The 15,325-nt window shown below is 37.4% G+C and overlaps 1 protein-coding gene across 5 annotated transcripts in view; it reads right to left on the minus strand.

The window, feature by feature from the left end:
- Nucleotides 1-11,685: 11,685 nt before the first annotated feature.
- Nucleotides 11,686-15,325, minus strand: part of PELI1 (pellino E3 ubiquitin protein ligase 1) — a 58,980-nt gene continuing 55,340 nt past the window's right edge. For all 5 annotated transcript variants that reach the window (XM_055328055.1, XM_055328056.1, XM_055328057.1 and 2 more), the window contains exons 5-7: nt 14,946-15,143; nt 14,659-14,847; nt 11,686-14,104 (exon numbers count right to left, since the gene is read on the minus strand). In XM_055328055.1, coding sequence (XP_055184030.1) covers nt 13,538-14,104; nt 14,659-14,847; nt 14,946-15,143 — 954 coding nt within the window. In that variant the 3' untranslated portion in view covers nt 11,686-13,537. The remainder of the gene's footprint in view (nt 14,105-14,658; nt 14,848-14,945; nt 15,144-15,325) is intronic.

A 15,325-nucleotide genomic window follows, 5' to 3' on the forward strand; every position in this document is an offset into this window, starting at 1 on the left:
CTTATTACAGAAGGAAAATACAAAAAAACCATTAGATAGGAACTTGTCCCCTCCATCACTCACCTCCAAGATTACTCATACCTGCACTCTTTTTTTTTTTTTCCTTTCCTCCAATTACAGTGAGATTAGTTTTTGAAAGCTAATTCCTCCTCTGTGCTAGGGATCCAGTCTCTTCCATCGTACTCAGGGACTACCTTACTACTATCCAGTATCTTCCTCCCTTATTTCACCGGCTCCTTCCTTTCAGTTTCAAGCATCCTCAAATAGTTCTCATCTACAAAACCAACAAAGAAAAACTTCCCTTCAACCTTGCATCCCTGTCCAGTTTTCTCTTCTTTCCTGTTCCCCCTCCACCCTCTTTACTCCCTTCACTTCTCTTCCTTCCCATCTCCCCCATCGACAGTCAAACTCCTTGACTTTTCCAGGTCTCCACTTCTTCATCCCTCAGGATCTTCTCAAACCACCAGAGCATGGTTTCTGTTTCCACCACTCTGCAAATATGCTGTTGCCAAGATCACCAACACCTTTCCTGTAGCCAAATCAATGGCTATTTCTCAGTCTTCAGCTTATTTTGCACTCAGTAATGTGACTCTATAGACCACCCCTTCTTAATGCATTTTCTTCTCTTGGCTTCCATATCATTTATCTCTTCTGGTTTTGTATTTTTTTTTTTCAATGACATCTCTTTCTCAGCCTTTGTTATTTTTTTCCCCTTCTTTTACTTTATCACTTAAGCGTTAATCTTTCTGTCTGTCTAGATCATGGCTTCTTGGAAGTTTCACTCCCTTATAGGACCTCAGGCTGGTGATCCCAAATCGTCATTTCTGTCTCCAAGGTGGATCTCATTTTGGGGCTTCAGAGTCATAAATTCAACAATCAACAGAGCAGCATCACTGATATGATACCTTATGGTGATCTTGAACTACATTCATCCCTCACCCTCAGACCTGCTATTCTGTTATTCCAATATGGTAAATGAACAACCATCTGTCTAATTGCCCAAGATGGTCATGGGTCCTCTTTAATCAATCACAAAGTCTTGCCAAGTTTACTCCTCAATATGTTAAATGTTTCAGATCCATCCACTTATCTCCATTCTCACAGCTACTTCCCTCATGTGGTTCCCCATTGTCTCTCACTTGGGCTATTCTAAAACTTGCTCTGCTTCCAATCTTGCATACCCATTCTCCACAGTATAGCCGAGTGATCTTTCAAAAGTACAGATCTGGGTTCGGCATTCCCTGATTCCCTATGGCCGTTAGGATAAAGCTCAATGCCTTGGCTTTCTTACAAAAGCTGTTGGATAGGTCTCCAGCCTGTATCTTTGGCCTCTTCTCCTGCTATTTCCCTCCTTTTATTCTCCACTTAGCCACATTCAACTTCAGTTCCTAAATACATGCTCCTTTCTATTGGTGCTGAGCCTCTGAACAGGCTGAGGTGTTCCCTCTGCGGGGAATCCTATTCCCACTGCCCTCACCTGCCATCCTCCCTCATCCTTGGCTGCCTCCTCCTTCTTTCAGGTCTGTGATTGTTATCACTTTCATCTAGAGAGCCTTCTCTAACCTCTCTAGGAGGTTCCATATACCTCCTATGTGCTCTCTGCCAACCACAAAGACTGAGATCTTTATTTCTGTCATAGCACTTATACATCATATTCTGTTTATTTATCCACTTCCTTTTACTAGATTTTCAGCGTTGTGAAGGTAAGGACCATGTCTATTTTATTCATCTTTACATCCCCAGTGTTCCTCACTTACTGGATGCTCAATATATTTTTAGTGAATACATGAACCCAAAGTAGGTATTCAGTATTCAATATCTGTGTCCCTTTCTCAGTGACTAAACTGATCTGACTAGTTAGGCAATTAAGAGATCTTCATTGAAACAATTCTCATGGAGAGTGAAAAGACAGAATAATTCTCTTTAGATGTTTTTATTTAAGGTTTTTTTTAATTACTAAGTTTAACAAAGCTCTGTAAATTGTGATGCTCATTCAGAGACAAAAGATCAAATTAAAATCAACTCTTGCTTTCCAATTAAGCTGTCAACAGGCTTCCTTCTTTGAGGTTTCCCGAGGAGTTCCACAGGACAAGGAGAGAAAAGGTGTATCTAACTGTCAGCAAAGACTCTCATTACTTTCCTATTCCACTCAGGAGTGGAGTTCTTCTCTCCTATCTTGTGATCTCAAGGTTGCTAGAAAATTAAAAATAGCCTTCATCACTCATGAAGGGTGAAGGGTCCATTTCTGCTCAAATATTCAATGAATATTTAACTGAATGCTGACTCTATGTTGGTTACCCTCTTGTCACAATCTCAAGTTTTATGAAAGATCAAACTTTTGTCTTCTGCAAGTATTTTATTCTCTTGAAGATCTCCCTTCACTCTAATATGAAAGGCCTCCTGGCCTTCAAGAAGCAGAATGAAATCAGAGAAATAGTTTCAGTCACAGTCATCCAAGTCCAAATCACATTACAGGCTTAAGACACCAAAAAGAATTTTGCTCTGAGCTGTTTTTCTAACCATATTGATCATGATGCATTGCACTACTCACATGCTTGGATCCAGTCATTCCAGATGGTCCCTAACTCATACTGGTTTGACTTAACAGTTTTTTGACTTTATGATAGTTCAAAAGTGATACACATTCAAGAGAAACTGTACTTTGAATTTTAAATTTGGATCTTTTTCCAGGCTAGCGATGGGCAGTTTGGTGTTCTCTTGGGACACTGGGCAGCAGCATTGAGCCACAGTTCCCTGTCAGCCATGCAATTAGGAGGGTAAACAACCAATACACTTACAACCACGCTGTACCCATACAATTATTCCATACTTTCAGTAAAGTATTCAGTAATTTATAAGGGTAAGATATCCAAGACTTTATTATAAAATAGGTTTTGTTAGATGATTTCATCCAACTCTAGGCCCCTGTAAGTGTTCTGAGCACATTTAAGGTAGGCGAGGCTAAGCTATTGATGTTCAGTAGTATTCAATACATTTTCAGCTTAAGACATTTTCAACTTCTGATGGGTTTATTGGAATGCAACCCCATTGAAAGCCGAGGGAGATCTGTATCTATCAGTCCCTGATATATGTTTGCTGGTCATAAAATAGTTTTTCTCCATGAGAAAATAATTGGTTCAGAAAGGACCAGAAATTTAAGAGTTATTAATAAATCAATTCCACTATCTCCAACTTCACTTAGAGAACTGACCTCCTATAATTCTCCCAAAAATATGGTATCACCTTGTTAGCACCTTTATAAGTTGAGTTTGCTTAGATACACTACTAGAAAACAAAAAGCAAATGCTGGCATTTCAGAAATGCTGTTAGCTGGAAATAAAGCATGCAAACAGAAGCAAATGAAAGAGGGCCTTTAAAGTCACTGTGTGTTTGCCAGCCAGGAAGATGATGTCATTGCATAAGATTCCATTTTGTATAATTATACCTAGTTTTCCAAATAAAGACTTCTATCACCTTTCCACAGAAAGAGAAACTGTAAAAAAGCAAAGTCACAAATAGATTTTCGGGGAATGTTCTCATTTGTTTGTGTGTAAATCTTCCCTAGTGAATCCTGGGTCCTGTGATTACAGGTGTACTTACAAATCAAACCAAGGATATTTCAGAATCCAGAGCGTTGACTGGTAGCTCAAAGGATCAGTCATTATGAGTAACAATAATGGCATAAATCAAATTTATGTAATATTCTCAGGAAAAATTTAAACTACTACATGTTATACCAATTCTTTCATTCATGTCTCTCCCATTCTGTAGTATATTTCATGGGTGAGCAGGCTTAATTCATCATAATGAAGAAATACACAAAAATGTTAAGATCAATTATCTATTCAAATTCCCATCACAACCAAACATTTCTGCAGATCAAAAAGATATTCAAATTGGTGTCACAGATCAACATATAACTAAACTGCAAGACAGGCTCATCGGGACAGTTCCTTAGAGTCTGTTAAGAGGTTTCAAATGTTGCATCAGTCCACTGAACTGTGTCCCTTCAAACTAGACCCTTTCAAAGTCTTTAGCTAAGAATAATTTGGAATATCCTTTCCACTAGCCATTGAATGATTTAAAAAATACTTAAACTGAAGATGATTTCATCATTTCTTTAAGATTCTCTGGTTTTGTTATATTTCAAAGAGACTTACTGAGCTCTTCAACTGAAGTTTTATTAGTCTGGGACCATCTGCTCTGACAAGTCTAATTCCACACCAAGAACCAGCACCAAAGTCCTAAGGGACTAAGATGAGGTAAAATGGGCATGAATTCATTGATGCCAGAGTTGGATTATCATGTTCCCATAGGTTAGCAGGTAATGAGATTCTTAACCACAATAGAGCCAAGGATCTAAACATAAAAGTATGTTACAAAATTACAGGAAATGCTGACTTCAGGATAACTGGATCCTCTCTAAAGGGGGACTCCTTATCTCAGTATTTTCAAACTCCCCTCACTCAGTCTCTAGTTTATTTACAGCGAATAACTGCTCATTGTTACCTACTCTGATAAAAGAACATCTAAAGACTGGTGTCTGGGGCCAGACTGGATTAAGGCTTGGACGCATGCCTTGTCTGAAGATTTCCTTGTGTTTATGAAATTCCACCCAGACATTTTCAATGGTCCTTTTGTATTTAAAGAGGAATTAAAACACTTTGGTAAATAAATATAGCATATTTGAAGTCAGTAGTAATAATGAAACCATAAAAGCACCTTTAAACAAACTCTTGGTTGTAAACTCTCAACCCTTTAAACTCCTATGGCAAAATGCCAAAGTGGTAAAACAGTCTTTTAGTGCTTCTCTGCAAAAGGCCACGTCTCAAGAGTAGGTTTCTTTGACTTTCATTTCATCGCATCACAGGTATCACTTCATAGTTATAGTGATTGCCTCTGCAACTAAATACCAACTTTGCATAGTACATCTCATTCAGGAACTCCTGCCATAATTGAGTTCTTTGAATAAAATCAATCAAAAAATAATTAACATTTGCATTCCTGCAGTGGGACTGATATAGAAATTACACTAATGAACTTGTTAGAATTTACACACTCAAGTGAACACTATTTCTTTCAAAAAAGTCATCTTGAGGAGTTATACTCATTCCAAAATTGGAAGCAGCTGTTTGGTGGGTGTGGGTGTGAGACAGAGGGGCAGAGAGCTCCAAGAAACTGCCAATCTCTTGATGTTACGATTCCTTCCTATAATTTCTGCACCTGGACATGTGGATAATTACTATGGCTTCTCATGGAGGGGGATGCACAATAAATTCTCAAATCACTGACCCTATCCCTAATCCCTATTTACACTCAGCTTTGGAAGTAATTACTTCAGGGATCCTAAGACCATAGTGGGAAATTCCTCCCGTTACTGCTCCTCACCTGCCCCTGAGCCCATCCCTGCTGTGAGTTCTTACATACTGCAGATCTCTGATAGCCATTTTGTGGGAAATTCCTTATTTTGTCCTTGTCCAGCTAGCTCAATTCAACTACTGTCTCTTTACCTAGGGATCTGTAACTCATGATTCAAGCTTTGGACAACTTTATGGGCACGTAGGATTCAGGTTATTCAATTATATCACGAATTAAAAAAGATTTCGAGTTGCTTGGCAATATAGTAATTTTAACATTTCAAGGAGACATTACAATCACTATTTCAAATAACTCATTTTCCAAAGATCACTTGACAAAGTAGGTAATTCAAAGTGAGCAACATCTGAATGTGTTCCATTCCCACAGAGGTGTGATGCGCAAAACAATTGTGCTAACTTCACAAAAACAGAAAAAGTGACAGAGCCCTGTCTTTGAGTGAGCGCCCCCCCACCCCCCTTAGCTGAATGATTCACCCAGAGTACCAAAGGGCTGAAACTACAGCACAAGGCTTAAATTCTCACTTCCTACTCTTGCCTTTGATTTTTTTTCTTTTTTTTTAAATTTTTTATTTATTTATGATAGTCACAGAGAGAGAGAGGCAGAGACACAGGCAGAGGGAGAAGCAGGCTCCATGCACCGGGAGCCCGATGTGGGATCCGATCCCGGGTCTCCAGGATCGCGCCCTGGGCCAAAGGCAGGCGCTAAACCGCTGCGCCACCCAGGGATCCCTTGCCTTTGATTTTCAAACTAGGCATACTTTTAGTTGAAAGAATTCTGAAGCAGATCATCCCCTACAATTGGGAGTCATTGTTTATAACACAATGACAGTTGATGTTCAACTCCATTGGCACTTTTTATTTTAAAATAGAAACTATTAAAGTGCAACATAGTTATCTCTGCTTCAACAAACAAAACTTGGGAATTTAACTGAATCTTGATGACTCAAGTCCCTGAATTAAGTGGACAGGGAAAGAGGTTCCAGTACCAGATGTATCAGTTAGTAGCCACTTTGCCTCACTAAGGCCTTGGTTTCTCAACTGTAACGTGACTGCCACGATCCTTTCTAGTTTCATATTCTGTATTTTTACTCATAGTTACACAGTAATATGATATACGGAACTGCAGGAAATTCCAAGGTGAACAGATCTTAATTTTCCCTTTCAATCTTGGATTGCTTTTTGTGCCTTTCCTACCAATGATAGGCTCTCAAGTCTGCATGACATACTTTTGGGCTGTAATCTATTCCTTCTCTTTTCTCCAGGAGAATTCTTTTTGTTCTCTTCTGGCATCATCCATGGGTTTCATCTTGTTGCCGGATCACCTACTTATTGTCATTTTTTGCAATGTCTCCACGTTTGTTTTCCATTTTTATCTTTTCAGCCAAGAAAAACTGTTTTTTGATCAAATGGCTTCTGTAACCTTCATTCTTTTTGACTTTTTGTTAATGCTCTTACTTAGATAGCCTAATGGTTCAGAGTTCTAATAGTTTCCTACAATTATGTAAGAAATAATTTTTCAGCGTTTACCATGTGCCAGGCACCATGACAGCTTAACTAGGGAAAGAATTCCTTCAGTGGGTTCTATCATTAAAGCAGGGAATGAGCAGATAGGATACCAAAAGCACAGGCAACAAAAGCAAAAATGAGTAAGTGGGACTATATCAAACTGAAAAGTTTTTGCATAGGAAAGGAAACAACAGAATGAAAAGGCAACCTGTGGAATGGGAGACTTTATTTGCAAACCATATCTGATAAGGGCTTAATTTCCATAACACAGAAGACACTCATATGACTCAATAGTAATAATAATAATAATAATAATAATAATAATAATAAAACCCCCCCACAAAACAAAACCTAATAAGTCGACTAAAAAATGGGCTAAGGACTTGAATAGCTATTTCTCTTAAGATATACAAATGGCCAACAGGTATATAAAATATGTTCAATGTCACTAATCATCAGGGAAATCCAAATCAAAACACAGTGAGATGTCATTTCACATCTGTCAGGTTGGCTATTTTCCAAAAACTAAAGACAATAAAGTGTTGGCAAGGATGTAGAGACATTGGAACCCTTGCACACTGTTCGTAGGAATGCAAAATGGTGCAGCCACTATGGAAAATAAAAAATAAAAAAGAATTCCTCAAGAAATTAAAAATGTAACTACCATTTGATCCAGCAATCCCATTTCTGGGTAGTTACCCAAAAGAACTGAAATCAGGATTTTGAAGAGATATTAGCACTCCCATGTTCATTGAGGCATTATTCACAAGAGCCACAATGTGTAAACAACATCAAAGTCCAACAGGTGAATTGGTAAAGAAAACATGGTATATACATACTCTGGAATACAATTCAGCCTTAAAAAACGAAAATTTTTGCAATATGCAACATGGATGAATGAAACCTTAAGGACATTATGTCAGTGAAAAAAGCCAGTCACATAAAGACAATATACTGCGTGAGTCTACCAATATGAAGGAATGGCACTATTTCCTGGATGTGCATTTCTCTGGTTGCAGGACTAGAAATGATTATGTTTCTCCATCATCAAATTTGCTACCTTCTAAGCAGCTGCCTGTATCTTATAGCTGATCCCGCTCCCCTTATTGAATAACCTGCTAAACACCTTTGTGCTAAATTGATTTGTGACTCACGTTTAGCAAATTTGTAGGTCTTCATTAAATCCATTCATGTACTCACACCACTTCTGGTTCTGACTTTGTTATAATACCAAACCTTTTTTTCGTTGCTTTCTTTTTAAAAACTTTGCTACTGATGTTTTAATCTTATTTATAATTTTGGTTAGCTACCTTAAATCATTTTTTAAAAACTATGAAAGAAATAGACTTCAAATCCCACTCAACAAAAAAGGGGCAGGGAGCAAATATGGTGGCTGCATACACAGAAATAGAGCAAGACTTCCAAGGTTCAAATTCTACCTCCTGTAGTCATGAGCCATGTGAACCTTGGGCAAGTTACTAGATAATACTGTACCTAGTTTTGTCATTAAATGTAGATAAGAATTCCTACCTCACAGAACTGTTTTCGGCTTTAAATAATATACTTAAAATTGTGCATTTAGAACAGTGCCTGTTCTAAATACTCAAATGTTAGTCGTGAGGAATTTATTTTATGCTGTGGCTTAACTATCACATACATAGCTGAGTTTACAATCTAATGTCAACCTAAACAGACAAGCATTCCCATCATATTGTCTAACAGAATGTTTAAATGGATGTGATGCTTTACAATTACTAGGAAGAATCTGATCTTATTTACTCCATTTTCTGCTGACAATATTATCAAATACAGGCATATTTCTTTAAGGGAGGCTGGATACTGAAATCTGGGCTTATAGGTTCAAGAACTCTGTGTTTTCTGTAAACATCTGAATATTCAAAAGATTTTTTATTAAACATTTTATTTATTTATTCATGAGAAACACAGGGGTGGGGGAGAGAGAGGCAGAGACACAAAGAGAGGGAGAAGCAGGCTCCATGCAGGGAGCCCAATGTGGGACTTGATCCCGGACTCCAGGATCACACCCTGGGCCGAAGGCAGGTGCTAAACTGCTGAGCCACCCAGGGATCCCCAAGAATATTAAAAAAGATTTTTTTTCAAAAGATTTTTTTTAAAATTTTTATTTATTTATGATAGTCACACACACACACAGAGAGAGAGAGGCAGAGACATAGGTAGAGGGAAAAGCAGGCTCCATGCACCGGGAGCCCGATGTGGGATTCGATCCTGGGTCTCCAGGATCGCGCCCTGGGCCAAAGGCAGGCGCCAAACCGCTGCGCCACCCAGGGATCCCCTCAAAAGATTTTTAAAAACAAAACACAACTTGTGCTTTGCCACTGCCAGAAAAAATTTGAAGCAGCAAAATATTAAGATTCAAATACGTTTTTTTTTTTAAAGGAAGAGCTACACAAAAAGATGTACATGAAGAGGAAGAAAAACTGTATCAGAAATTATTGGCTAAAGGAAGTTACTATAGTTGAAAACAGAACCACATTTCCTCAAAGGGCAGCCAAAGCAAAGAGAGAAATGTGAGAGGTGTCCCAACTCTATTTAATGAAAGGAAGTTTGCCATTAATTAGGAGAAACACTTTTTGTTTCTAAGCTAACATAGCATGTATGGAGAACTTTGTTCATGGTGGTTAAGAACTTTGAAAGCAGGTTTAAAAAAAGGCAGCGACAGTTCACCTTTGGCAAATACCTTGTCTAATGGAGTCTCAAACTGATGTCCAAGGTTTTCCTGATTCTATAAGCAGTACGCCCCTCCTCCCCCCTTTTCTTCTCATAATCTCCATTCTAAACAGCAATTCTATTTTTCCAGTTGTCCAGGCTAATTGGGCGAAGTCATTACTAATTCCTCTCCTTTCATACCCTATATCTGATCTGCCAGCAAATATTGTCAGCTTTGCCTTCAAATATACCCAGATTCCGGTCACTTTTCAAACCTGCTCCACTGCCACCACTTTGATCTATGCCACCATCATTTCTTTCCAGAGTTACTGCTATGGTCTAACTGGTTTCCTCATTATCACTTCAGTCTGTTTGCATCAACTAAAACCTAAGTTGGATCATGTCACTTTCCTACTCAAAATCCTCCCTATAGCCCCCATCTCACTCAGGATAAAAGCCAAGCCTCAGGAGGCAGTCCATGGTCTAGTTTCATCCCTTTACCTCTTTGGCCATACCTATTACTCCTCCCTCTTATACTACATAGCTACGCTTCCATTCTATTACGGAAATATTCCAAGCATACTTTTACTTTAAGACTCTTGCAATTGCTACTCCCTTTGCCTAAATGTTCTCCTCCTAAGTGCAGCTTTCCCTTGCCCTCCCCCCTTTAATATCGCAAACATTCCACACACATCACCCATGGCATTTTGTATCTCCTTTATTTGTCCCTTCAGCACTGTTCACTACCCATCAAGCTGTATCTTTTATTTTCTTACTCATTTCTATCTTCCCCACTAAAACATAAGCCCCAAGAAGGCAGGGATTCTTTTTCCTGTTAAATCACCCAAAGTGGTTTGGTGCAGAGCAGGTATTGAAATATCTGTTGAAATAATGCATAGATAAAATTTGAGGGCATGGTCTTAAAGTATACATATTTATGAAAGTGGAAGTGGGAGACAGAATAATATAGTTCAGTAAGCAGTATTTTGGTGATCTCATTTGCTACACGCTACAGGGTTAATGCTTGGATCATAAACACAAAAGAATGGATCATAGATCTTTTAGCCAGTGTCCCTAAAGTGGGATGGCACAAGATGATCCATTAGGATGAGGGGCCGAAGTGTTTAAATTTATAAGGTAAATATAATTCTAAGAAACAATGGATGGATTTTCACTAGTGCCCTCACTCACTCAGTCTACGTGTCAGAAGATCATGCATCACACATGGTTCTTGACGTATCCTGAGGGAAGAGTAGGAGTATTCATGTTAGATGTAATTATATATTTATTTACATTATTACATATTCCTTTTTTTCATTATTACATGTTCCTATCCCATTTTACATGTACCAGAATATTTTTAAAATGATGGAAGTAAGCAATTATAGCTTCAAGATGATAGCCTGGAAAAGGATTTCTCCTTCTGGATATTTACCCTGTCTCACTTCATGACCCTAACATGTTAGATGAAGGAAAATTCCCTAACATAAATTAAGGAACATTTAGATAAGTAAGATCACTTTGATAAAAGAGTTAAGCCATAAATATTATCTTTCTTTTGAGTATATTTGGGAGACCTAAATAGAACTTTTTCTCCTTGACCAGAATACTGATATCCCCCCTTAATACCACTGAGTAACTAAGTGTTCTATTAGGTATTAGCAAAATGACAGAACCAATATTCAAAATGCTTGGATAAAAAAACACCTCATCACTTAAATTACCTGAGTTTTCAAAACTTAAATTTTGACAGAAAATGAACCAGACTTTTCACAGTTGGGAGGAGGGAATTCAGGCACTTTGGGAAGAACATGAACCTTTTACGGTCACCGAAGCACTATTTAAAGAGTCTAGTATTCAACTTGCAAAAAGCCAAATCTCTAGTAGGACTTAACTAAAGCTTTAATTATTCAACCACTGAACAAAGTTCCTTATTAATAAGAGATGCTTTCCCAAGAGAACCAGAGATTTAAAGTGTTACATTAAATACAAATTCTTCATCTATTTCAAGTGAGTATTTGTGAAGTGGGGGGGGTAGATTTGTCCCCAAGTTTTCATTTCTGGTTTCCCATTCTCAGTTATGCAAAAACGAATTCACAGAGACAAATTCAAGTAACTATTTTGAAAAGTATTTACTTAGTTTGAATAAATTAATTGCAAATAAAAATTAGCTACAATATATAGCCTGAATAGAAATGACTAGAACAAGTACAACACAGGACTTGATTTCCTTGCATTAGTCACAAAGCATGTGACTATCTAGAAAACTTCAAAATCAATTATATTTCTTTGAAAAGGGGGTAACAGCAGTTACTGATACATCACAACTAGTAAACTTATAATACAGGTTTCCTGACATGCATTTCCTGAGTGAACCCAAATGATCATTTTAAAAACAAGGAAATTTTGACAAGTTGAATTAAAGTAAAATAGTTCATGGCTTCTAAGCAACAGATTTTTTTTTTAAACCAAAAGAAAATTCAGAACAGCATAGTAATAGTTACGATAAATTAAAGCTATACTACCACATACGAAAATTTGCTAGAGGCAATTATAACACAACTTTTGAACTAAAGGAAAACAAATCAAAAGATTAAAAAAAAAAAGATTCTCTCTAGTCTAAAAGTGTACTGATTTCTACAAGTGTCACAAAGGGTTTGATGTAGTGCAACTGTCTATACTTCCCTTGTGGTGCATTTAAAAAAAAAAAAAGGGCAGGGAGGGAGTGAAGAAACGTTTTCTTGCTTCTTTAAGTGAAGAACTTATTGGAATTAGAGAACAAACATACCATGCAGGTATGTTCTACTCGGCTGTCACTGGTGCTCATCTGCCAACCAAACATTCTCTTGAGTCACACGGTGGCAACTCTCTTTAGGATTCAAAGCCCACAAAGTTAAGGCGGGTCTGCTAGGTTAAAAAAGGGGGGGGCACTATTGTCATTGAACCCTTTATATCTCTCTAGATTTCTTAATGCCTGGATAAGACCACACGCAGAATAATCAATTAATTATTTCTTTTTATAAAAGCAAATCAAGTCACTCTCTTCCTTGTTAATGTATGCTTTTTCTCATGAGAATGATTTTTTTTTTCTAGAAACAGTGAACAGATGAACCACAGTTTATATCTAAAAAATAAACTTGCCAAATGTTGCTGATACTAAAAACAGATTAGTTATCATGGGAGAAAAATAGATAATCTAGATTAAATTGCATATTCAAAGGAGCATATAAAATGTTTTTAGCATTAAGTTTTGTTATATACTACACTTGAGAGAAACATTAAGAAAAAAACTTTCCTGATTATATTCAATGTGGTTAAAAACAAACAGCTCTTACACAATAATTAATATGAATTTGGTTTTACAAAGTATTCTAATTTACCAAATTCCATATTTAGAAGAGGGTGGGGAGAGAGGCTGTCTTGTCCTTTCTAAGCTTGCAAATCCTTGAGCTATGCTCACTAAACTACCGTTCACACCGAGAGTGTGACACCATCGTTACCATGCTACTCTATCAAGAACATTCTAAGATATTTTCTATAATAAAGATAAATAGAAAAAAGTTAATATACATGTTGCTGTATTTTACAATGTTTGCAACAAACTGTAAACTAACATAGTTTGAACCAACAGTACCCTCAGTTATATAAAACAATTTTTCAACACTGAGGATGGGTGATTCAAAAACACTAAAAGGAAGGCAACAAATTAGACTATGTCTTTTTATCCTCAAAATATATTTTCAAAACTCAGAATTCATAAGTCTGGTACTTTCAGAAATTCTTTTTCTTGAGTTTCCCAGATTTTCTGATCAGAAATTGTTACTATTTATTATAAATGTTTAAAAAAATTCTTCATCTTAATGCAAATGACCAGAGCAGAGAAACTGTGACATGGACAACAGGTTGGAAAACCCAACTCACTTAGCTTATAAATTTATAATGTAGTCCTGGAGGACAACTGTCTGTTAGTCTAGAGGTCCTTGGAAAATAAGTCTGATGTAGCCTTGTTCACCAGCCAACTGATGTGCACAAAAGGGGCAGGCTGCATGAAAAGTATGAGTACCATGAGGAAGCGGGATCTGGGACCAATAGGCAGTTGTCTTTTCTGAACACACATGCCCACATGGGCTGAATGCATGGGTTGGAGGGCCGGCGTCCACATAAAATCCAGCTTCACATCCAAGCCACAGAGGGACATAGGGACCAATAGACCTACACATGGGACATTCACGATCTTTTCCATCACGTTCTTCTTTGTTTCCCCAGTTATGATAGCCATGCACATGGCCGCAGTTTAGGTATACCCATGGCTGTTTTTCATCGACAACATCTTTCCTCTTCATACTAGGAAATGCTAGTGTGTTGAACCCTACAGGGCACTGAGGTCGTGCTGCATTGATTTCCTGTCTTAAAGCTTCTAAATGCTTCACTGTAGGAGTGTGGGAAAGGCCTTCTGCAGTACGCCACAGCAATGTTGCACCGCAGAGGTCAATTAATGAGCCATCTTGTAACTGATTGGTTTCAATTTCCACCTAGAGGAAATAAGAATCGAAAAACACATTCACCATTTTGTTTTCAATTTTTACATGAGAGTTTTGGTCTTACATGCTCCTTACTCAAGAATTGAGATTTCCTATGATTGTTACTAAATATAAGAATGGCAGTCATGAAAAATGTAAGTTTGAAAATCAAAGATAAAATACTGAATAGGAACATGTATCTTTTTAACTTTACAGTGAAGATAGTTTATGACTAAAACATCTAGCTACTCAGTAAGTCTAATATTTCCAATATACAACACGGTCAAAGAGATATAAATAGAAAATACACAGTGCTATTTAATTTAGGAAAGCTTAGGTTTTAAAATATATTAACATAATATGAAAGAACAAATTTTTAAAGTGTCTTGATTGAAACATTAAGATATTATCCTCTAGTTTAATTTTTAGTTGTCAGTGTTCGATAGCCTTAAGTACTCTATGTCAGCAAGAGATTTTAAGAGTTTTTGGAAATAGATAATGCATTCAGTCCAACCTATCCTATGTGTTTACTGTAGCTAAATAAGAAGCTCCATCTCAATACTTACCATTTTTCCTCTCTGCTGAGCTGATCTGGTTTCCCGCAGGCTAAATACATTTCCACACACTGATATTTCTCTCCATATTCCAGGCTTGGAGTCTTCTGTGAACCCATTACGTGGATGCATAACAAGAACGCCATTAGTGGTTAAACCATCCATCTGCCCATCTGACGTCTTCCATTTGGCAGCCTTCTCCTAGTAGCAATTAGAATAGTGAGCTTCCATTTCTTTTTGTAATTTGGAAACAGAAGTGGTTATAATATAATGCATCATTTAGGAAAAAAGCTTTTTACCCCAAGAAAGATGTTTTTTGATGAGTCAAATCCTGCAGCATAAATCCGTGCTGTAAAGGGGGGATTCCGTTCACATATGATTCTACAGGCAAATCTTGATATAGTGCTTTGCACTGACTGTGTATCAGAATTACTTTGGCTTCCAGGAACTGTGTCAGTTACTACAAAATCAATGGGACTTTCAGTCGACCGACCAATCTAAAGGAAAAAAGAAATGTCTATAAACCTACTGGAAGGAACACAATGGAAAAATCCATTCAAGAAAGATACAAGAAGGTGAAATCAGTAAGCCTCTGAAATTTCTAAAGCTCAAACTTATACTTAACTCTGAGAGCATCTACACCCTGGAAACCTAATCTGTCATACTTGTTCTGACATGA

Source organism: Nyctereutes procyonoides, unplaced genomic scaffold (assembly GCF_905146905.1).
Source record: "Nyctereutes procyonoides isolate TBG_1078 unplaced genomic scaffold, NYPRO_anot_genome, whole genome shotgun sequence".
Taxonomy (NCBI): Eukaryota; Metazoa; Chordata; class Mammalia; order Carnivora; family Canidae; genus Nyctereutes; species Nyctereutes procyonoides.